This window comes from Leuresthes tenuis, unplaced genomic scaffold (genome assembly GCF_036924035.1).
Source record: "Leuresthes tenuis unplaced genomic scaffold, fLeuTen1.0.hap1 SCAF_15, whole genome shotgun sequence".
In the NCBI taxonomy this organism is placed as follows: domain Eukaryota; kingdom Metazoa; phylum Chordata; class Actinopteri; order Atheriniformes; family Atherinopsidae; genus Leuresthes; species Leuresthes tenuis.
The window spans coordinates 1,907,850-1,930,996 of record NW_027325369.1 but is presented as its reverse complement, the minus strand read 5'-3'; the positions used below and the strand labels follow the sequence as shown (position 1 = coordinate 1,930,996).

The 23,147-nt window shown below is 40.4% G+C and overlaps 1 protein-coding gene across 1 annotated transcript in view; it reads right to left on the bottom strand.

Annotated features, from left to right (window-relative positions):
• prkd1 (protein kinase D1) overlaps window positions 1–23,147 on the bottom strand; it is a gene marked incomplete at its 5' end in the record, with an annotated part of 142,793 nt that overhangs the window by 88,875 nt on the left and 30,771 nt on the right. Inside the window, 1 exon segment of the mRNA XM_072365213.1 lies at window positions 22,417–22,555. Within this exon segment, the coding sequence (XP_072221314.1) occupies window positions 22,417–22,555 (139 nt within the window).

Sequence of the window (23,147 nt, the reverse complement as noted above, 5' to 3'; positions counted from 1 at the left end):
CTGGAAGGGGGAAAACTAATTAAATTTTCGATGCATTGATTCAAGTCAGGGTCCCTGGATCCTAGCTCCTATCACACGAGAGGTGTGGTACACCCTGGACAAGTTACCAGTCCATTACAGGGCCTACACAGAGAATAATGGGATATACAACCACGTAAAGCAAAAATTTCTTTTGAATGGAAGAAAACTTCACTGCAACAATGGGAAAAGCTAATTCTACATGTTTTCTCATCTAGTTTCATGAAATATGACTGTGGAAATACCACAACCGACCAACACTAATAAAACAAGAGAGGAAGCTAGTAGATTTGTTTGCCTATGTCTAAAGAGTGTGAAATATGTTGTTAAAAGATGTATGAATCCCTATGCATACCCTCTGTAAGTTACACAGCTTCCCATCATCTCAACACTAATGTTTGCTAAACATGACTTTAAGGTTTTTATAGTTGAATGTGTTAAAACGTAAATTGACTGTCGAACCAGTTTCAGAAACTACAGCTACTTGTTTATCCAACTTCCTGGCACATAGTACAGATTCTCTTTGAAATCCACAGCAAAACTTTCTGTACTCTTGGCAAATTTTGCAGAATTGTTAACCTTAAGTGTTAACCTTGCCAAATAAATATATAATCTGCATTTCAAGTCAGTTTGGACGTTGTGATTCTTTGTTAGATTTTAAGGAGTCAAAGTTGACTTGTACCAATAACACTGATGTCAATTCATTTTTAAACGTAATATTAGTCAAAAGAAAAAAAAACAAAACATAGATCATTAAGACATACATCTAGGGCACTAAAGTTATTTCCTAATAAATACATAGATCAGTTGGGGAGGATAACTGACAGTTATGCTGATAACAACATTTGACACACTGGAGCCACACGGTCGGATGTATTACCAGTGGAAGCAAGTTAGGCACTCAGAGGAAAACAGTTGGAAGCCAAGATTGTCTCCTAAACAACAGTTTAAATCAGTCCCAGGTTGTTTATACTAGTATCAGGAATAAAAGCATCGAGTAATGTCATCGTGCACCTTAGTCATGGATCTTAACACAGCCCCATCAACATCTCCCTCAATGCTTAAAATACATGCGGATGCCTTAACAGCAGCCTGGATTATTGACTACCTTTTGCAGGGGAAAACTGTGTATATGCACAACATAAAAGCATATGTCTGGCAGCGCTTGCTCCTATGTCATAAGAACATTTCAAGCCTCTTCCATTCAGTTCATGGTCATCTATTCTACATCAATGAGCTCTCACTGCAGATAACAGAGAAGAAGAACATCGAGAAAGATTCTGAAAAGTGATTAAAAGGCTAACGGCAACAGGACTGAAAGTTTGTACAATTCCAGATCTGGGTAAATTAGGTATCAGGAAAATTTTCAAATAAGCCCTCCTGCATCACATAATGAGCTACAAAGGATGTTTCTGCAGCTATTTAAGAGATCACATTCCTAACTATTTATTACATGCCTGTCTCAAGAAAATTAAGAAAGGAAGAGGCCAACAAGTGAAAGCGGAATATGGACAGTTACAGAATGGTTTGGAATAACCAATTAGGACTATTCTAGAGGCGGCAAGACTGGGGTGGGGGAGCCTCAATAGAAGAGTCATAGCTGAAGTTAGCAGTGAAGATAAAACTACCATGGTGAAAGTAAGTAACAAGGTAAGGGGCCTTGTGACACTGTAGAGTTAGACCTAATTATCAGTGGAGAGGAAATATCTATCCAAGGATAAGGAGTTAGCAGTTCTGGTTTGATTATTGGGCGTACTGAAGGACTGAGCGCTTGGCTAGGGGACTGACGACAACATTCAAAGCAAAGTCTGTCAATACCTTCAAAAGGGGACAGTGGAAAGTACCATAGCACCTAACATGGAATACGGCAGATGAGAAGATATTCTTAGTTCCAGATCCTGAAATTGGCCCAGTTCAGCCAGCCAGAAAAAAAAAATCCCCAAGACTTGATGAGCCAGAGAAACAGCTCTGTTAACAAAATAGAGGAAGGGAACTGACACATTATATCTTCATGCAGGAGGCAGCAGTTTTGTATCTCTGGCTACAATCCCAGCTGCCAATCAGCATGTTTGTGGTTCGACTCCATGACCATGAGTCCTTAGCCAAGACACTATATGTACACTGTTTCATGATTGTGGATGTGGATGGGAGAATGTGGCTTGTTGTGTAAAAGTGCTTTGATTGGTCAACTAGCCTAAAAAAAATGTATTGGGCTGTCCAAAAATTCTCTGAAAAGCAAATGCTGCAATCAGAGTTCTGATGACAACTTACAAGTGAGATCGTATTTCTCCAATTTTAGCTTCTCTTCATTGGCTCATTGTTGAATTCAGAATAGAATTTAAGATTCTTCTCCTCACATATAAAGCTCTTAATGACCGAGCTCCATCATATCTTAAAGATCTCAAGATATTTTCCCAACAGAGCACTTTGCTCTCAGGCTGCAGGTTTTCTTGTGGTTCCCAGAGTTTCTAAAAGTAGAATGGGAGGTAGAGCCTTCAGTTATCAGGCCCCTCTCTGTAGAACCAGCTGCCAGCCTGGGTTCAGAAAGCAGACACCCTCTCTACCTTTAAGATTAGGCTTAAAACTTCCCTTTTTGATTAAGTTTATTGTTAGGGATGGCTCAGGTGACCCAGAAACATCCCGTAGATATGCTGCTACATTGATAGATAGATCCATATACGGCTGGGAGAGCTCCCATGATGCACATTTTCTCACTCTACTCTCTTTACTCTCTGTGTACATATAACATTATTGTTGTCATTAACTTGTATTTATTTTTCTCAGCAAGTATCCCTGGCTTGGTGTTATGGTACTTGTTTTCCCCTCTTTCCTGTCCTCTCAACACCAAGCCAGTTTCCTTAGTCTGGGTCTGCCAGAGGTTTCTTCCTGTTGAGTAAATAAAACCCAATTGAAATGATGTTATGCTATCACGAGGAAGACTGGCTGGAGACACAGACTGAATACCTCAGCATTGGGAACTCAAAGAGAGGTTGGAAGCCAAAAGGTAGAAAACTGGGGAAGAACTGCTGCTGCAAAAACTTATTCTCAAAAACAGAAGAAAATGGCAAGGTTTCATGAATGTGAAATTGGATTTTACAAACAGACTTTATTTTAAACTCCCTGGTATATAATCTGACTGGATCACCCAAAAAGAGATTTTCAATGGAATCAAATGGCATGTGACCCTGGAAGTAACGTCTGAACAAACAATGAAAAAAAAATTAACAGCAAAATCTAAGAGGTCCCATATACAAAAAACAATTGGTGACTTTGCAATACAGTCGAGTGGAGAGTAACTCTTGAGGTATGACGAAATCAACAAATGCACAAATGTTCCAGATCTGTTCAAAAGGCATTAAACATTGTCTATTTTAGTACAAAAGGATTGCAAGTGAAATTATGATGGGGAGCTTTTTATGGATCACCCAATTTATTTTGGGTAGACATGCAGCTGGATCTAGGGTCCTAGGGCTTCATGTACAAAGGGTGCGTGCGCACAAAAAAGTGGTGTCCACACTTTTTCACGTCAACGATCAAATGTGTCAAGAGCCAAATGACCGTGAAAATGTGCAAGGCCTCACGCCAACTTCATGGCTGTCGTACGCACTTTTCTACAGCTGTTGATTCTTTGGCAACACGTAGAGGTGATTTTGGGAAACTGTTATGATAAATAAATGTGAACACAATTTGTCCTCAGAATGAGTGATGTACACATTTGAGACACATGGAGAATTAACACTGATGAGCAATTAACACACGTGTCTGCAATTACACGAGTGGATATAAAAGCATGTGCAAAGTGGTGCAGTGCATACAATTAAAAAACAATGGCTGCTTTAGCGGTATTTGAAGACATTGTAATGGTACAATTGGAAGAGAGTGTATGTTCAGAGACAGAGAGGATTTGCTGGCACATGATGACAACCGGCTCATCAGCCGTTTTGAGGGCAATCCTCCTGGAACTGTGTGCAGAGCTGCGGCCGGCACTGGAATGCAACACAGCGAGGAGCCATGCGCTGCTTGTGCCACAGGTGACGAGTACACTGGGGTTTAAGCAACCGGGGCATTCCAGAGGGAGCTGCCAACCGATTGAGACTGTGCCAGTTGACCCTGAGCCGAGCCATGCCAGCTAAGTGGGACGGAATTATCTGCATCTCAGCAGGTATATCAAATTCCCACAATGCAGTTGAACAGGCCAACATTGAAGCGCAATTTGAAGTGAGAGCCGGTTTTCCTAATGTAATCGGAGCTATCAACTGCACACACAGTGCTATAAAAGCCCATCACATGATGAATTTGTATATCAACAGGAAACAAGTGGAGTCCTTCCCCAAGTGGAGGAGTTCAAGTATCTCGGGGTCTTGTTCACGAGTGAGGGACGAATGGAATGTGAGATTGACGGGCGGATCGGTGCGGCGTCTGCAGTGTTGAGGGCTCTGCGTGTTTGCGTGTTCCTGTGATAGGCTGCTTGTTTTCACTCTTCCTCTCCTCATAGGGGTTACTGGTTTCCCAGGTCTGGGGGCTTTTCCTCTCTGCTCCTAATCTCTGAGTGGTTGTGGCCCTCTTCACCCATTACTATCCATAATTCATGTAAAACCTTTGACAAGTAAGTGACACACACACATACACACTCATGCACAAGCATTCATTCACTCAAATGCTCATTCCACTGTTACAATGTGACTTTAATAAGAATGAGTAACTACACTGACTTTTCTTGCCATAGATTTACTGCTGATGATGTTGTTGCTGTTTGTTTGATGTGTGTTTCTTTCCAGTTATGATCCTGCAGGTGCTCCTGACGATCCTGTGCATGACTGCAGTGTGCTTCATTTTCTCTACACAGATGCAGCAGTTGGTTACCTCGTTTTTTGGCTGTTGGTGTCTATCTTTTCAAGCTCTCTCCTTTCCTCTCTCCTCACTCCCCCTCTGTCTTTAATTTCTCCTTTCAAGTATCCTTTAAAAAAAAAGATTAACACAACGGTGCTGCAAACTATGATGAGAACACTGGCACTGTGGGCTTTGGCTTTTCTGATGCATGTGTACAGCAGAAAAGGTTCAGCCCATATGCACAACACTTTTGCAAGTCCAAGGAGATTGGTATGGCTATGGAGAAGCTTGGTCATTAGTCATCAACCGGCATCACCTGTAATTCAGCGTTAAACCCTGGCCCTTAGCAGAAGACTTGATGGTTACTGAGTGGATGTGGGTATGGTGAGTGATGGATCGAAGACTTTGACTGCATCCCTTGTCACTATACAGTCACTAGAAAAATGATTCAACCCCCACTACTTTCTGGTGACAGTATATGCAACTCCTCGAGGGATGAGTCGGTCAACTCTACTATCATGGTTCATGGGTTTTGGATGATCTGGTTTTCCTTTTTGTTATGGTCTCTTTATTTTCCATTTATTTTGGTAGATCCTGTTCTTTCATTCACTCCTGTTAGTTTTACAGCTTCTGTGTCACTGTTAGAATGACAATTTAGTGGCTGGAAAATGCAGTAAGAGAAAAAACAGGCAAGGAATCATGTAGCAGCCAATGAGTGGTTTATAGGAAGCGTAGCCTTATATGGTATTATGTTGGGCGTGGAGTATGCAAATTTACTATCCTCGCGCATGTGCACTTAAGCATGTGTAGCAGTCATGTTTATGCTGGTCATTTACACACTTTTCCAAAGTTAAGAGTTTGTTGAATCTGACATGGCGTGTTCGTACGAAACTTTCATACGAAAAAAGTGAGAGAAATTTAGAATAAGAATACGAAAACATTCTTGCATGAGGCCCATTGTTTTGTCGTGTATGTTTGTTGCTTTGATTTTTGTACTCATCCCTCTAGTGATTTCCTTGTTATTTTTAGAAAAAAAAGTCAGTTTGTGCTTCCATTGTTCCGTTTAAGTTTAGTTTGTAGCTGTTAATTGCTGCCCTAGCAGCACCTTTAGTTTAGATATCAATAAAAACCTTTTTTTCTTTCTTCGTCACATGTCCTCACCTCCTTAGTACTGCATTTGGGTCCTAGACATCTATGTTATAAGATCAAGATAATATATTGCATTGTAATACTGCTGGAGTCAACCAACAAAGCTGGGTGATGCCACAACCCACAGCTGGACCTGCCAGTTTCCAGATAGAAAAAAAACAATCAGTCAGAAATCGCTCATTATCCAACCTGACCAAATTTATAGCAATGACATAGACGGGTTTTATTGTCATTCAGATATACAAGCATACAGAATGAAATTTCGATGCATGGCTCGACAGTATAAAACATCATTAATAACGGTATAAAGTAACAGCAGCAGGCGACGTTGAAAAGGGTTATTGATACATAATTTAAGCTATACAGAATAAAAAAAGAGAATTTTAAAAACATGAAAGTATGTATAAAACAGTAGTGCAAAAAGAAAAACCCTGAAAAGTGTGCAGTGAAGTAGTGATTATCATCATTTCCTGTTTAACAGTCTGGTGGCATGGGGGATAAAACTATTCCGGAACCTGGTGGTCCTGCACCGAATACTCCCAAACCTTTTCCCAGAGGTCACCAGGGTAAACAGTCTCTGGTGGGGGTGTGAGGCATCACAGATGATGTTCCTCACTCTGCTCACACAGCGCTTTAATGCAATGTCCTAAATGGGAGGAGGAGAAGTCCTTATGATCTTCTCTGCTGTCCTCACCACCCTCTTCACGTTCCTCCAGTCAGAGGCCCTGAAGCTTCCACACCACACAGAGATGCAGCTGGTCAGGAGGCTCTCTATGGTGCTCCTGTAGAAGGTGGTGAAGATGGGTGGGGGCAGATGGGATCTCCTCATTTGTCACAGGAAGCGCAGCTGCTGTGCCCACTTCACCAGTGTTGTGGTGTTCACAGACCAGGTGAGGGTGTCTGTGATGTGCACCCCCAAAAGCTTAGTGCTGTTAACCACCTCCGCAGCCGTGTTGTTGATGAGGAGAGGAGCGTGGCTGGACTATTTCTTTCTGAAGTCGACGATAATCTCTTTGGTCTTGTCCATGTTCAGGATGAGGTTGTTTTCCCTGAACCAGTCCACCAGCTGCTCCACCTCCTCTCTGTAGGCCATGTCATCATTGATGAGGCCACCACTATTGTGTTGTCGGCAAACTACACAATGTGGTTTGTGGCAGAGCTGGGGACGCAGTTGTGTGTCATCCAGGTGAACAGCAGGGGCTCAGAATACAGCCCTAAGGAGAACCAGTGCTGAGAGTGATGACACTGGAGGTGTCCCTTCCAACGAACACTGACTGAGGTCTGTCAGTGAGGAAGTCCTGCACCCAGTTGCACTGCACTCCACAAGAGCAGAGGAGATGGCATCCTCAGTGGAGCGGTTGGGTGGGCAAATGTGAGGGGTCGAATGCAGGGGGGAGCATGGAGGTGATGTGATGCTTCACCAATCTCTTGAAGCACTTCATCATAATGGGCATGAGTGCGACAGGCCGGAACTCATTGGGGGACGAGATGGTCGTTTTTTTTTTTGCACTGGGGCGATAGAGGCGATCTTGAAGCAAGCTGGGACTTTGGCTTGGTCTAGTGAGGAGTTAAAAATGTCCGTTAGAACACAAGTTGTTTGGACCAGGGGCTTTTCAGGTGTTGACTGTCCTCAGAGACCACCGCACGTCCACAGTGTTGACGCAAATTGCCTCCTCATCCTGGCGGGGGACAGCTTTCACAGCAGGGTGCTGTTTAGCGCCTTAAACCTCCCCAAAAGTTGTTTAGATCATTCAGGAAGTCAGCATCATTGTTACATACCCAAATGCCTTGCCACATGAGCAGAGGAGGGGAGCGCTGTCTTTATGTGAGCAACAACTGGTCTATGACTGTCAATGACTGTTGACAGCTACTGCGCCCCAGACCTGAAGTATGTGACTGTTAAATGCAGGCCCATCTATCTCCTGGGGGAGTTTATTGTGGTCATGATAACTGCTGTTTACATTCCACCGGACGAAAATGCTAAATCGGTTATCGGACATCTACATGGTAGCATTAGCAATCAGCAGAGCATGTATCCTGATGCTGTGCACATCCTTGCAGGGGACTTTAATCATGCTGATTTAAAGACAGTGCTCCCGAAATTCCATCAGCATGTGAAGTATGCTACTAGAGGAGCTAATACCGTGGACAAGGTCTACTCCAGGCCACGACCGCACCTGGGCCAGTCTGATCACATATCCCTGCATTTAATCCCTGCATATGTCCTCCTCAGGAGAACTGCTCTGACCATCACAAAGACTGTAGAAACCTGGCCTGATGGTGCTTCTCAGCAGCTACAAGACTGTTTCGACAGGACCAACTGGGACGTCTTTGAACATCCAGTGTGTAGAGTTGTTCGTCCAGCAAAAGCTATTTATTTACTTATCAACAGTGCAATTTGAGTATTTTTAGCATGTGCACAGTCAGCTGGCACATTGTGACTGAGTGATGTGTATTTCAATTGCACTCAGAGAAAAAACATACACTACATTACACTGTACATAGATTATACAAAGTACTTCCCAGGACATACTGTACATTTCTGTTATGAGTTAGGAGAGTTGGCTTGGAGTTAGACCTGTAGCTTCTGGATATTCTGACAAAAGTTCTGAAATATAATCACAGTATTTCTATAACTTGCAAGATTGTGCAAGACATCAACTGAGTGACAAAAATTCATGAATGGGTTATTAGCAGACAGTTTGTAAATTTTTTGTAGGAATAAGAGGTTCTAAGCAGGCGTAGTTGGACTGTTTTTTTTTTTAATTGGACAATAGGCTTGGCAAAGCGTAATGATTAGTTTTGGACACAGTTTTAACTCCCTTCCGCTCTTTTTTCTGTCCCTCTCTGTTGTTTTGCATATTTCAGAAATTCTCTTGGCTTTTCTTTTCAAACACACACTGTGAAACAGGAGCTAACATTACTTAATAAAGACAAGACTGATGACAAGAACAACTAATTAGGGCAAAGCACGAGGAGCTTGTAAAGTAAACTAAAGACTAGAATACAAACTGAAGAAAACCTGATGACAAACTCAATAACACAAACCAAAGTGAAACAATGAACCCAGAAACCCAAGACCAAAACAATACTCAAACCCTAACAGTTCGTGCCTTTTTTTGGACAAACAGAGGTTTGGAAGTCTAAACAAGCTCCTAAATTATCATTATAGGTTTCAAAAAAGGAAATGTGTCTGTGCATGTTCTTGTTATCTTATAAAGACCTTTCCTAGTGAAATCAGTGAAATTGTACTTCTGTCAAACCTTTGCCTGTATGAAGGCCATTTGTGGTGACAGTTTTTTCAGGAAAATGTAAAATGATCAATAGCTACCATTAATTACTATAAATTCAATTACAACCTTTGAGTGGGTATCTTTCACAAGTGTTTGCTGTATATAAATTGTTGGAATGTTTTTTACTTTTGAGAGAAAAAAAATGAACATTCTCTCAGGGTTCGGGTTTCTTAATGTGGTTGGGACCCAAAATGCAGGACTTCCTGAGAGAATTGGAAATGCTTTCTATTTTCTGAACAAATTTCATCCTCATACATAAGCTGCATACGACTTACATTCCAAGTTCTTTAAAGTCCATTAACTGTCTGAAAAGAGAGGGGGTTTGAGAATTGACAAAATCATTCTTCTTACTTAGTCCTACCTATCTGGCCGATTAGCTTTGCCATCTTAGGGTCATAAGTCTTGTGTTGATACCAACAAAACATCAGCAGGCAGAACACAACTTACATGTACCGTAAGCTGATCCTGTGACTTGTACTCAGGTGCGACTTATATATCAAAATATATATAATTTAACATGTTTCTAAATGTAAAATTCATACTGACTGACATGAACCAAGGAGTAAACATTGGTATCTATGTTATTTGTGTCTTCAAATAAATGAGGCATGGTTTAATCTGCAATGAGCTTGTGCTCAAACTTTAATGTCATAACAAACATCGTACTTGACATGCAGCCTGTGGCTTCTCTTGTTCATACTCCCCACTCCCATCCTCCTCGATCCATATGAAACCTGATGGTTTCCTCTGCTGGTCACATTGGGTATTGCATTACATAAACACATCCCCCTTTCTTTGAAGCTGTAAACAAAAACATGTCCTTACATACATAAATGATACTGGCATTGTGAACACCAAAATTCATCTTTTTTCTTTTCATAAATACAACATATATATCTTCATTTAAAAAAAAAACAAAAAAAAACACAACATGGGAACATCACATATTCAGCCAATTGATTCACAGATCGAGCCTGACTGGTCTTTTGATCTGATGCTCAGATCTCCTCAAGACACGTGACCCTGAGTGACAGTCACTTGTGCTCACATGCACACGCCCATCTGATTTCAGGTCTGGTACTGTTTCTGCATGTGACACAGAAGAATTTCCATCTGCAGCTTCACATTGTGTTTCAGTGAAAGCCTCTTTGGTTCTGAGAAGGTTGCGATGGTTCCTTCTGAGCATGTGACCTTCTTCAGTCCTTACTTCATATGATCTCGGTCCAACCTGCGTAACCTCTGTAGCTTAGCAGAGCTAAATAAGGATCTGACTTTCTGTCTGTGGCCTTTTTGAGGAGCTGTTTGATGACGTGCACTCCGTTTTCAGCTTCGCCATTTGCCTGTGCATTCTGTGGACTAGAAGTGACATGCTGAAAACAATATTGTTTTGCAAACTGCTGCCATTCCTTGCTGTTACAGCAAGGACCATTGTCACTCACTACAGTATTTGGTATCCCAAACCGGGCAAAGATGAACTTGACATGAATAATGACAATGTTGTCAGTACTGTTGTAAGCAGAACAATTTCAGGATAGTTTGAATAGTAGTCTATTACTAGCACATAGTCTTTGCCATTACAGTGAAACAAATCGGTTCCAACTTTCTCCCAAGGTGCAGTGGGAAGATCTTGGACGATCATATGCTCCTTTGCCTGTTTGTTCTGGTATTTTTTATGTTTCACATTTTCCTATCTAGTTTTAAATATTGTTGTTGATGCCGGGCTAATACACGGCATTCCTGGCTCTCCTTTTACATTTCTCTATGCCAAGGTGTCCCCTATCGTGTAACCTATGAAGTATCTCAGGCCTCAGGCTGTGTGGAATGACTATTCTAAAGTCTCTCAATAACAGTCCATTTGCCATACAGCTCTGATCTGATGTGATAGTATTTTAATGTTTTCCATCACTGTTTGTAACTCCTTATCTTTGACTGATTCTTCACTAATTTCCTTTGCATTACAGTCAGACACAGGTAATGACTCAACTATCATGTTGGCATGATTTTCAATCTCATTTTCAGTGGAGCAGTGTTCTTCTCTGGCGCTCGTGATAGCTATGAATCCTTGGTGACATCTCATTGAAAGACAGCTCCAAGTCCGTCTTTCGATGCATCAGTTGAAATCTTTAGTCTTTTGTTGGGATCATAGTACGCAAGCACAGGTGCATTTGTCAGTGTGGTCTTTAGGGCATTCCATTCTCGATCATTTCTCGATGTCGACTTGAACTCATTGGAGTCATGGAGAAGTTCTCTCAGTGCTGATGTTCTCACTGATAGGTTGGGTATGAACATTCCAATAAAGTTGATCATTCCCATTATTCTGAGCACACCTTTCTTGTCTGTGGGGTGCGGCATGCTTAAAATGGCTTTTACTTTTCTTTCATTAGGCTCTATCCCTTGAGAAGAAAGCTTGTCTCCAAGGAATGTTATTTATTGCACACCGAACTGGCATTTGACGCGGTTTAACGTTAGTCCATTTTCATGCACCCTGTGGAGCACTTTTGTCAGTCTTCCATTGTGCTCTTGTCGTGTGGAGTCCCACACTAACACATCATCCACATAGCAACGGACCCCTTCTAGGCTATGTAGCATATTGTCCATAGCACAGTGATATATTTCAGAAGCCAAATGGCATTCTCAGGAATCTGTACCTCCCAAAAGGTGTATTGAATGTGCAGTATCTTGAGCTCTCATCCTCCAATTTGATTTGTCAGAATCCTTGTGCCGCATCTGGCTTTGAGAAGTAGTTGGCGCCAGAATGCTGGTGCCCCCAAATGTGATAAAACATGCTCTCAGTGGATATAACCCCTTTGGCTGCACAAGTCATAAATCAATTGATGAAGACATTTGGTCTCACGTGATGTCCCCTGTCTCTCACCGTCCAGTTCGGAGTAGTAGGGGGTTCTTATTCATTTCTAAATACTTTGAAGTGTTTTCGTTTAAATCTATCTAATATTATGTGAAATCTCAAACTCAACATCTGTTTTTTTTTTCTTAGCCTGGCTTTAAATTTGGGAATTCCACCTATTTAAACAAAATCTGGGCTAAAAACTTCAGACTTGACCTGCCACCCTAAGTCATATAAGGGAATCTGTCAAGAAATGCATAGCTACAGCTGCCACAGTAATGAACTTGCAGGTGAGCTGACAACCGTATGGTTTCTCTCACCAGTCCCAGTCACTTTTGTTCTTGTCAATTTCCTTCTTTTGGCACACATTGTCAGTTGGCTCTTGCTCAAAGCAAAACACTTACCTCATTGTGTGTTGGTAGTTTGTAACACCCTTTAAATTTGTTTCACACACACACACACACAAACACTACACTGGGTTTTGACAGCGAGGCAGGCCACTGGGAAGCAACAGCTGTTAGGCAGTTAGCATAGCTCTGTGGAAACACCTGAGTCCTATGCTGGAAAACAATAAGAGAAAAGAGTCTGACAACTCTTAACTGAGATTGAAATTACACGCATCTGGACAGTCAGGTAGACTTCTGGCTCATCAAGTGTTAACAGTGTAATATACTTAGGTTGGAATTTTGTTCTTTATAGACAAAATTTGTTATGATTATGGGCATAAATCATTTCATTATGAAGTAGGTGCTGTAGTAAAATGACTAATTCAGCACCTGTTGAAAAAGGGAATTATGTTGAACTCAAAGGAAAACTATAAATAGCCAGGATCAAGATTCAGTTTTTAATAAGTCACATTGTAAAATATCCTGGGTCCGAAAGCCTCAAATTAATCAATTTAACACAAAGTAATCAGCAAATACATTCAGCTCACTCTTACGAACATTTCAATACAATCCAGCGAGAAATAAATGCGTTGTAATAATACATAATAAAAAGCACAGGGACGTCTGGGTTTCTCTGTTAAAGCTGCTGCCCTTGTGACTCGACCCCCGGATAAGCGGCAGATGATGGATGGAAAATGCACTGGCTTCCTGTCGCTCAGAGAATAGACATTAAAACAGCTCTGCTCGTGTTCAAGTCTCTTCATGGTCTAACACCAAAGTGCATCTCTGACATGTTAGAGCCATATGAACCAACTCGGACTCTGAGAACCTCAGGGAGGGGTCTCCTGCTGGTGCCCAGAGTCAGGACTAAACAAGGTGAGGCTGCATTTAAGGTTTATGCTCCTAAAATCTGGAACATTCTTCCAGATGATGTGAGACAGGCCTCAACTCTGACAATGTTTAAACCCAGGCTGAAAACAATTATTTTTAGCTGTGCATATGACAACTGAAGGTATGTTATCTACACTCTTCACTTTTAATTTAATTAAATAATGATTATTTTTATGTTTTATGGAATGATTTTATTTGTCTTCCTGTGATTTTACATAGCTGTAAAGCACTTTGAATTGCCTTGTGTACGAATTGTGCTCTCCAAACTTGCCTTGCCTAATAGTCAGAGCAGACTGAAAATAAATTAAATCCTTATTGTTAAAGTAGCATCATTAAGGGGGTTGAAATGATTGTATTTGTTCAGCCTCAGCTCAAAAAACAGACACTAGGTGGTCCATGTGAGCATTCCATCATAAATAGGGACCATGTACTAGTCTATTTGGCAGCAGTTAACATGTGATCCCCTGATGTCAGTTGGCTGTCCTTGTGAACTAATTATCGAAGAACACAAACCACATTTTTATAGATTGTTTGTTTTCTGCGTACATTAGAATATAACCGTGGTGAAACATAGATTAACATTAATTTGCTACTCCATACTTGTCACAATCTGTGTCCTCTATTCTCTGGTACACAGAGCAGTTTTAGTACATGAGTTAGTGCACTTCACCTGAATTGACAAAAAAAATATTAATATTTTTAAATCAAGATTCTTTAATATTGTGCTGGGTGTTTTTTGTGTCTAAGAATGTAATTGCTGTGGAAAATATTGCATTGTTCAGATTTAATCCTTTCTTGTCATTATCAAATCTATCTTTCTTTGTTCATTCTGTAGCTTGTTTTGACGCAGCAGCTGTCGGTGTGCCTTTGTCTTCTGAGCTCATCACAGCTACATGAAAGGCAGAGTTTGAATATCATGTTTACAAACAGTAATTCCTGTGCTATAATCTAAAATTAACTGATATTACAAGCTATTGTTGATATGAAAGCTGAAATTATATGAGATGGAATTGTGGGAATGAAACACCAAGAATACTCAACCAATCACAAAGCACTGCAAGACCCATCCCAAAAGTTACATGTAATCACAAAAGTACCATTATCCTGCCAGAGTTGTTCCTATTTACTCTTTGTTTTGAGTTTTTCTAGTTAGATGCAAATTGTCAAGCCCTTTTAATTCATTGGAACTTTTACTGCAGAAATGAGGGGATCTTTTGACCCAAGTTGAAACATAACTGCCACTTCAAATTGACCACCCATATGTGTCACCTGCTGGCTATTTGTGCAAACTGAATGTATACTATAGGGATATTTCTGAAATTTGCAGCCCCTGGTTAGGAAAGCTGCCAGAATAAAGTCAACAGTACTTCAGACAAAGAGCTGTCCGTTGATTCAGATTTTTGCTGAACTCATTGAAGAAAGAAAACCTTCAGACCAAGTGAAGTAAGATGTGGCTTGCCTCTCCATCCCTGACATACATTACAGGATTGTGTACCTGTTGAAGCTTTTGGCAAGGTATGAGGGAAAACACTCTTTTGAAACAACAGCTTCTACACAGTAAATTCTGTAGGAATTACAGTCTGAGTAAAGCAGATTAGAAAGAAAAGTGTACTGAGTACACAGACGGATAACTTTTAACCAATCAACCAAACATAAATAAAATAAATAAAACAATCACCAATTAAACAAAATTAGATCTTAAAATTATTTTCAAAATTAGCAGTATTTTCTGACTTCAGATACCAGGGGCCTGTTGTTCGAAAGTAGAATAAAGACATCCAGGATAAGTGGGAAAGCAGGTTGGACAAAGTCTCATAAGTCCATCCAAGTTTAATTGGTTGTTCGAACGGGAGCCAGGCTGAGGAGAGTCGGCTTTGTCAAGCCAGGTCTAATTACTTTGAGTAAGTGCGCAGCCATGGCTTTCTTCAGTAGACCGCATATTCACTGATGAGACGACTCTTTCCTCCAATGAACAGCGGATCTGAATGTTGACGTAAGGTCACACCTCTCATAAAATGAAGCACCGCTGCTGTCTTGAAGTTTGGAGACGGACTGATCAAATGTGATAAGTAAGTAATCCAAAACCAAAACCCTTAATCACAATTTAAGTTCCTTTCACAAATTAAAAATTGTTGCCTTAATGATAAGCAGTGGAAACTGATAACCAGTGGTGAATATAAGAACATTGTTGGTGCTTGAATAATTTTATGATAATGCAGTCAGCATCATAGATCATCTGAAAGAATAAGATGTAAGCTATTAAGACAATTTGAAGCACATGATTGATTCATTTATTTATTAACAGTCACCATAAGTCATTCTTACCTGAATGTTGATGCTGTAGAACGATTTGCGATTTACAAAACCGCCCTCATTAACACGCGAGGCGCGCTTTATCATCACATGAGTGCAGTTCAGTGCATCAATGACATTAGGTAAAGCTATTATAAAAATAAACTCCTGTGAAAAACATAATATGCAGCCCATCCCATTTTACCTACATGTTTTTCTTTGTGTGTGCACACAAAAAAATGCTGGGTTCTTTTGGTAACCCAATTTATGTGTTACTGGTGTTGGGTTAAAATTTTGGATTATTTTTACTGGGTTATAGGGTTATTATTTAACCCAATTCCTGGGTCCTCGATGTTATGCATCATTTTTGGGTTCTTTTTCAGGGAGAAACCCATTTTTTGGGTTAGAGGGGGGGGGTTTTGTTTATTTTCTTTGTTCTGCTTATAAGTAAAAAAAATTCTATAGAAATAGTGCAGTGGGCAGGAAAATCTGGGTTTCACATGACGTCACATTGCGGAAATGCAGATGGACGGCAGGAAGTGAACTGAGGATCTGCCTTCTTAAAGATTCGGCTCGGACACGCAGACCACACCAGATCACAGACAGCAGAGCGAAGTGGACAAGTTCTTTGTGAGTACATAACAGTATTACAAATTATTGGTATCATGCTGTTATTCTGTTTGATATTTCGATTAGCTTGTTAGCCATATTTGGTGAGTCATTTGATGTAACATTAGTTTCAGCAAAATATTGCATGTCTGTATAGTCCTTTCTTAGCATTAGCTAAGCAAATATTAGCTCAGAGCGCTAACTCACTGTGTTAGACATTAAACCATCCTGGAGTGGTGTATTGCTTCTATCATTGCTTCTAAACATGCATAGGTTTCGGCTTGCTGAAAATGACCAACCGTACCATGATTAGAGCCCAAGTTGTGACTAGACTGCGTTAGCCATAGCCAGTAGCAGCTAGCTTGTCGCTAGGTCGGCCCGTGTACAGCGTTAGCCGCGGCCAGTAGCAGCTAGCAATGAGACGCTAGCAATGAGACGCTAGCAACGAGACGCTTGCAAAAAACTAGAGCGCAACGCAGACCATCTGTGGAACTGTCATTGGACAGTAGTTTTCCACACAGGTAGCGGATGCCCTCTCCTGAAAATCTTTCAAATAGGTACTCGTCACTGAACTCCAGTGGGTCTGACCTGTCTGTAACCACCCTCTGAGGTCGAAATGCCCACCGAACAATTACTACCTCATCATCCACAATGTCCTCCAAAATAGGCCACTGTGAAGGAAAGGACACGTTTTCATGGGACTTAATATAATGTATTATATGAATATAAATATTAATAAAAAATAAATATAAATATAATGTATGCTATTACCCCACTGACTTGATTGCAATCGCGTTTGTAAGAGCAGCCATTTCTAATTACTCTGCAATAAAATCAGATTTGAGCTGGCAAACATATAAAGGGTGTTTATTTCCTATGATGAACACACAAATAGACCCAAATTATGAAAAATAATTATGGTAATAGGCTAACTTTATTTATATTTTTAATTTGATCATGTTTTGTTTTATTTATTTTTTTAAAATAAAAATTTAGCCTATGTGTTGTTTGTTTAAAAACAAGGCCAGGTAGCCTTCATCGGAACATGGAATGACCGTATAAAACACATTCATTTCTGATCAGCGCAGCCGCTGATTCCAAAGATAAGTGGACTAGGATAAAGTTATCCAGCTTTCAAACACCCGAATGCAGGCTAAATTCAGCATATAACCAACATATCCCGGCTTAATCTCTTATCTTGATTTCGAACAACAGGCCCCTGGAGAATGTTCAATAAACACCCTGAAGACAGATCTCAGACCAGCTCAAATTAACAGGTTGAGCATAGCTCTCTTTACTGCACAGAGCTGGCTGCTTTGGCCAGAATAACACTAATCACATTGTTTCTATTGTTCAAAGAGCTTCAGAGCACGATTGTTTATTCAAATTTTTGGATACACTCAATATACAATATTGCCAAAAGTATTCGCTCACCTGCCTTTACACGAATATGAATTTAAATAACATCCCATTCTTAATCCATAAGGTTTAATATGACGTCAGCCCACCCTTTGCAGCTATAACAGCTTCAACTCTTCTGGGCAAGCTTTCCACAAGGTTTAGGAGTGTGTTTCTGGGAATTTTTGACCATTCTTCCAGAAGCGCATTTGTGGGGTGAGACTAATTCAACTAATCCGCTCTAATTCATAATAAAAGGTGTCAGGTTGAGGTCAAGGGCCATCCCCAAACTGTTTCCACAAAGTTGGGAGTATGAAATTGTGTGACAACTTGAGACACAGTTCAGATTGACTCAAATGTTCGACTCTGAAGACAAGATAATCAAACAAAAAGTATTTATTTTCCAGGGAAACAATGAAAAGCGCTCTCCAAGAGAATACATAAAATAACAAAACAAAAGATGCTCCAGGCTTAGTCCGGAATTTACAGTACATTTTGTTTATCAAATTTTCTGAACTTTTACTGTTGTCCTGCAAGTTGTGCATTGGGGTCCACATCCTGCATGAGCTCTGCTTGAGACCCTGACATTAACGGTTTATTGCTTTCACTTCTCAATATCTTACCATCATCACTAATATAAATTCTGTTACTGAAAAAACAGTTCAGGCTACAGACATACAAGACTGTTTTATTTTTAAAGACAGGATTAAATTTTAAGGGATTTAATAATTAATTGGCCTTAAAAAGAAACTGTTTTCCTGAAAGACTTGTCTGGCGGCTGCATGGTGGTTATCACCATTGCCTCACAGCAAGAGGGTTCCAGGTTCAATCCCCACCTGGGGCCTTTCTGTGTGGAGTTTGCATGTTCTCCCTGTGTATGTGTGGGTTCTCTCCGGGTACCCTGGCTTCCTCCCACCATCCGAAAAACAGCATGTTAGGTTAACTGTGTCTCTAAAATTGTCCTTAGGAGTGAGTCTGAGCGTGTGTGCTTGTTTGTTTGTCTCTGTGTGGCCCTGTGATGGACTGGTGACCTGTCCTGATGACAGCTGGGATAGGATCCAGCCCCCCCGCAATCCAACCGACAGATTAAGCGGGTATAGAAAATGGATGGATTTTTGTCTTGTAAAATACAGTTTTAGTCTGACATTTTACCTTTAAACTAAAAAGCCATATTAAACTAAAATGTGGATTTTTTTCTGTTCAGAACAAAATCTTTTACTTAACACAAATTCAGTCAAAATGAAATATATAAAAAGTGTTGCTTTCAAGTTTAAGGTTTAAGGTTTCTCAAGGTAAGAGGTGCTTCTTTTGTGCTGGTGTTCCTAAGTTTCCAACTTTGAAAAAGGTAAACTGCCGTCCTGTTTGTAGTTTGTCATTTTCCCTCCGTAGGTATTGAAATTATATCAAAATATATTCTTGGTATGAGAATGAAATTGATCATTTTAGTATGACAACCTTAGTGACCATACCAGCAGGAGGGAAGGGAAAAGTCCAACAGTGTGTCAGTGTATCAGAGACCAGGCCTGGTCAAAGGTTAGGCTTACTAACAGCCCATCTGATTGGTTGCTTTTCAGAAAGTTACGTAATAAGTGTATTTGTTCAATTAGGTGAGCTAAGTTCACCTACTATGTATCTTCTCTTACTTCCAGCCACGGTGATACTGCCAAATTCTGGAAGACCATAAAATCTTTAAAATCTACACTTAGCTCTTCTCTCCCCTCACAAATGATTAACAGTAATACTTGCATCCCAAATAAATCGGATATGTGCAATGCCTTTAACCACCACTTTATTACCTCTGGTCACTTGTTTGATAATAACATGGTCCCAGTTGTCTCTGCACCAGATCCAGTAGTGAAAAATACATCCAATTCCCCAGCAGTCTTTACATTGAGACCTGTAAGCCAGGCTGAGATACTGAAAGCACTTAGTCACCTTGACCCTAAGAAGTCCAAAGGCGAAGATGACCTTGACCCATATCTCCAGCACCTGAGTGCTAAATCAATTGCTGCTCCCTTTACATTAATTTTTAATCTGACATTCTCATCAGGTAAAATCCCGCCTGTGTGGAAAGCTACTCAGGTTGTTCCTTTATTTAAAGGCGGTGGTACCAATACCTTAGATAATTGGAAGAACGAAAGTAGTTTCTGCAGACGAAGTTAGATCCAACTCTCTTGTATTGCACGGGGTGTTCCACAAGGGTCCATTCTCGGCCCTCTCCTATTTTCTCTTTACGTTAATAACATTGTCCCCTCCTTCCCAACGTGTAACATTCATTATTATGCAAATAATACTATTCTATACAGCATTACCCCTACTCTTAAATCAGCTGTTGATAACTTACAATCTGCCTTCCACCATTTCCAAGTGTCTCTTATTGCATATAAACTTGTATTTAACTCTGGAAAAACTAAATGTATGTTGTTCACAAGATCCAACGAAAAAAACTCATGTCTTAGCATTGACACCTTACATGAGCAACTCATTGAAGCTGTCATTACTTACAAATACTTGGGCATTTGGCTGGACTCCAAGCTAGAATTGTTTTTGTATGGAAGCAATTCTTGCCTTTCAACTTTTAATAAAAAGACTATTGCACATGCCTCTGTAATGTCTGTTCTTGATTTCAGTATATGCACGCTTCAGCCTCAATACTGAAACCCCTCGAAGCCATTTTCCATCGTGTCTTACATTTTATCACGGGGATCCATATTCAACACATCACATCACACCCATATCAGACTCCACCTTCCTTACACAAATACAGAATTAGATAAAACAGCCTTCTCCTTTTATTCCCCATTACGATGTAATAAAATACAGGATTCACTGAAAATTGACAGACTCATCTCACTTGGTGCTTTTAAAAGTAAACTTCATACCACAGTATTGGGTGTTAAGACCTGTTCCTGTTTTAATTAGTCTGTTTTCCATCATGTCTCTTTATTTTCATTTTATTGTTTTTACCTTGTCGTATTCACTGTATGGTATTACTGTATAATTTTGAATTTATGGTTATTTCTCCAGGACAACAGACAACACAATCTCACTCAGAATGTATAATAGGAACGGTGGTCCTCATTGCAAAATATTGCAGTTGGACAACAAAGGCTCCAAACTGCAACTTACGTATTTGTGTTGGAACTGTTTATATCTGCATTTGTAGTAGCATTTTCAGGCCTGTAAGAGGCATAGTTTGCTTATTTATATGTTTTTTCTTAAAAGAACTACAAGAACTTAGAAGACGTGACTTAACGGGAAGATGTTCTTTCATCTCCGTAGCGACAGATATTATTTAGCGCACAGATGCTAACCCTTCCTGCAACTGTTTGTTTGCAGCCTTTAGTGGCAATATAAGTAAGTGAATTAGTATGTATCACTGTTAGAGACTGAACGGTTTGTAGCATTTGACACTGTGTGATTTGTCAATGTAACGATCGAGACACAATCTCGGACTCCACCGTAGATCTATAAATACTAGATCTTTCAGTATCGCCATTACACGTAAACTCTTTCAAATGACAAAGTATGTTGAGTCAGTTGTTAATTGATGCTTTCTGTACTTTGTCTGTTTTAAGTTTCACACTTTTTGGCATTAAATCCTGTCCAACCACAACTTTGCCTGTTCCTTGGAGGAAGTGATGTCAGAGAGAGTTTAGCTGGCCGTGAATCCCAGGGGTCACACTGTGTGTAAAAGTACACTATGTTTTCAATTACATGACGTGTCTTGTAAAACAACTTGTTGAAAATACCTTAGTTGTGCTCTCACTGTTAAGCAGACACCAATACAACTTTTCCACCAAATTAGTTCCAGGGCTGGTTCGGGGCCAGTGCTGGTGCTGGTTCACAACTTGTTCAACTTTCGAACCAGCTCAGAACCAGTTTGCTTTTCCATAGCTCGGGGTGCTAAGTGGAGCCACGTTATTACGTCACTATATACATCAGTTACGTCGTTGCGTTTGCATACACTTTGGAGCAAACATCGAAGCAACAACAACAAGATGAAGAAGAAAAAGAAGCAGCAACAACAACAACAATGGATGACTTCGCGTTTGTACAGCTCCTGCTTCTGGCTTTACGGTGCTTCATTGGGATCAGAAAACGGCAGATCCAAAATGTTTGTGTTGATCGAACGGTTCTGAGTGGACGGCGATTACATTCTAGGAGACAGATAATAACCTTACAACATTTTAACTCTTACTTACACTGAATGTGAGATGGTTATGTCAGCCTTTGTTATGAGCTAACGTTAGCTGGCGTTATGTCCCTGATGGAATCGTCACAAATTCACAAACATATTAGGCTACTGGCGATTTTTAAGTCGCCGCTCATATCTACCACAGCGGAAGATATGAGCCCTCTCGCGGTCTTGCTATTGTTGTTGGTCTTAACAACTTCGGCCCTGGTGTAGCTGGTGCTACCCTTTTTCTGGCCCAGAGCCAGTTCTTTGTCAGTGGAAACAGAAAACCCTGTTCCAAACTAAGCACTGACCCCGAATCAGCCCTGGAACCGATTTGGTGGAAAAGGGGCAAGAGACTTTTAAACTCAACACCGACAAGAAGAAACAGTGTCAACAATGTCTGAAGACTTATGACTGCTCACATTGCAGAAACCCAGCAAAATGTCTGATTGAATGGATGTGATGTTCTTTCATACATGGCACCATGACCCTTTCCAGTCTGATGCCACAATTAGCAAATCTCACCTGACAGTATGGCCTCCACGAGGTCTCCATCCTGGATCTGAGAAGCAGAGTGCAGCAGTTGTAGAATGTTGTCCGATGTTTGGTCATGACGAAACAGTAGGATCTTCTCATACATCCCATAGAATCCACACTCTGGCAACTGATAGAAACAGGAAGGCAAACTATGTGTCAATCGATATTAGTAAAGATGGAGACAAAGCTTCTTTCAACAACAAAAAAAAAAAAGATAAATGAAAATGACGGAATCAAATTCGATGAAAAAGAAACCAAAAACTAACTTTGACATGCTATCAGACCAAAATAAAAAAAGAGTTAAGAAATGATCTTACTGCATTGACACTGAAAAATAAAAGTATATATGAACATGAGACAAAAACAGCAGAAGAACACACTTTGCTACTTTAACATCTCACTCATCAACTTGGGTTTCCAGATTTTGAAAATCTGATAACGAGGATAGAAAAATTGAAAAAATTCTACACAATAATCTCTTCTGTTTTGTTTGTGTTAAAGATGAGGTCATTGTTTCCATACCATGACACAAAGTGAATTCATGTCCATCACTGATACACCCAAGAACTACAGTCAGCCAGAGTATTTCTGGAGAAGACAGGACTCCAGTTGTACTGGAAGTCTGAGGTGTACAGAGTGAAGGTAAACGGTGAGAGTACAGTCCCCTGTGGTGCTCCTGTGCTGCTGACCACCTTCTCAGACACAGAACCTTTCAGTCT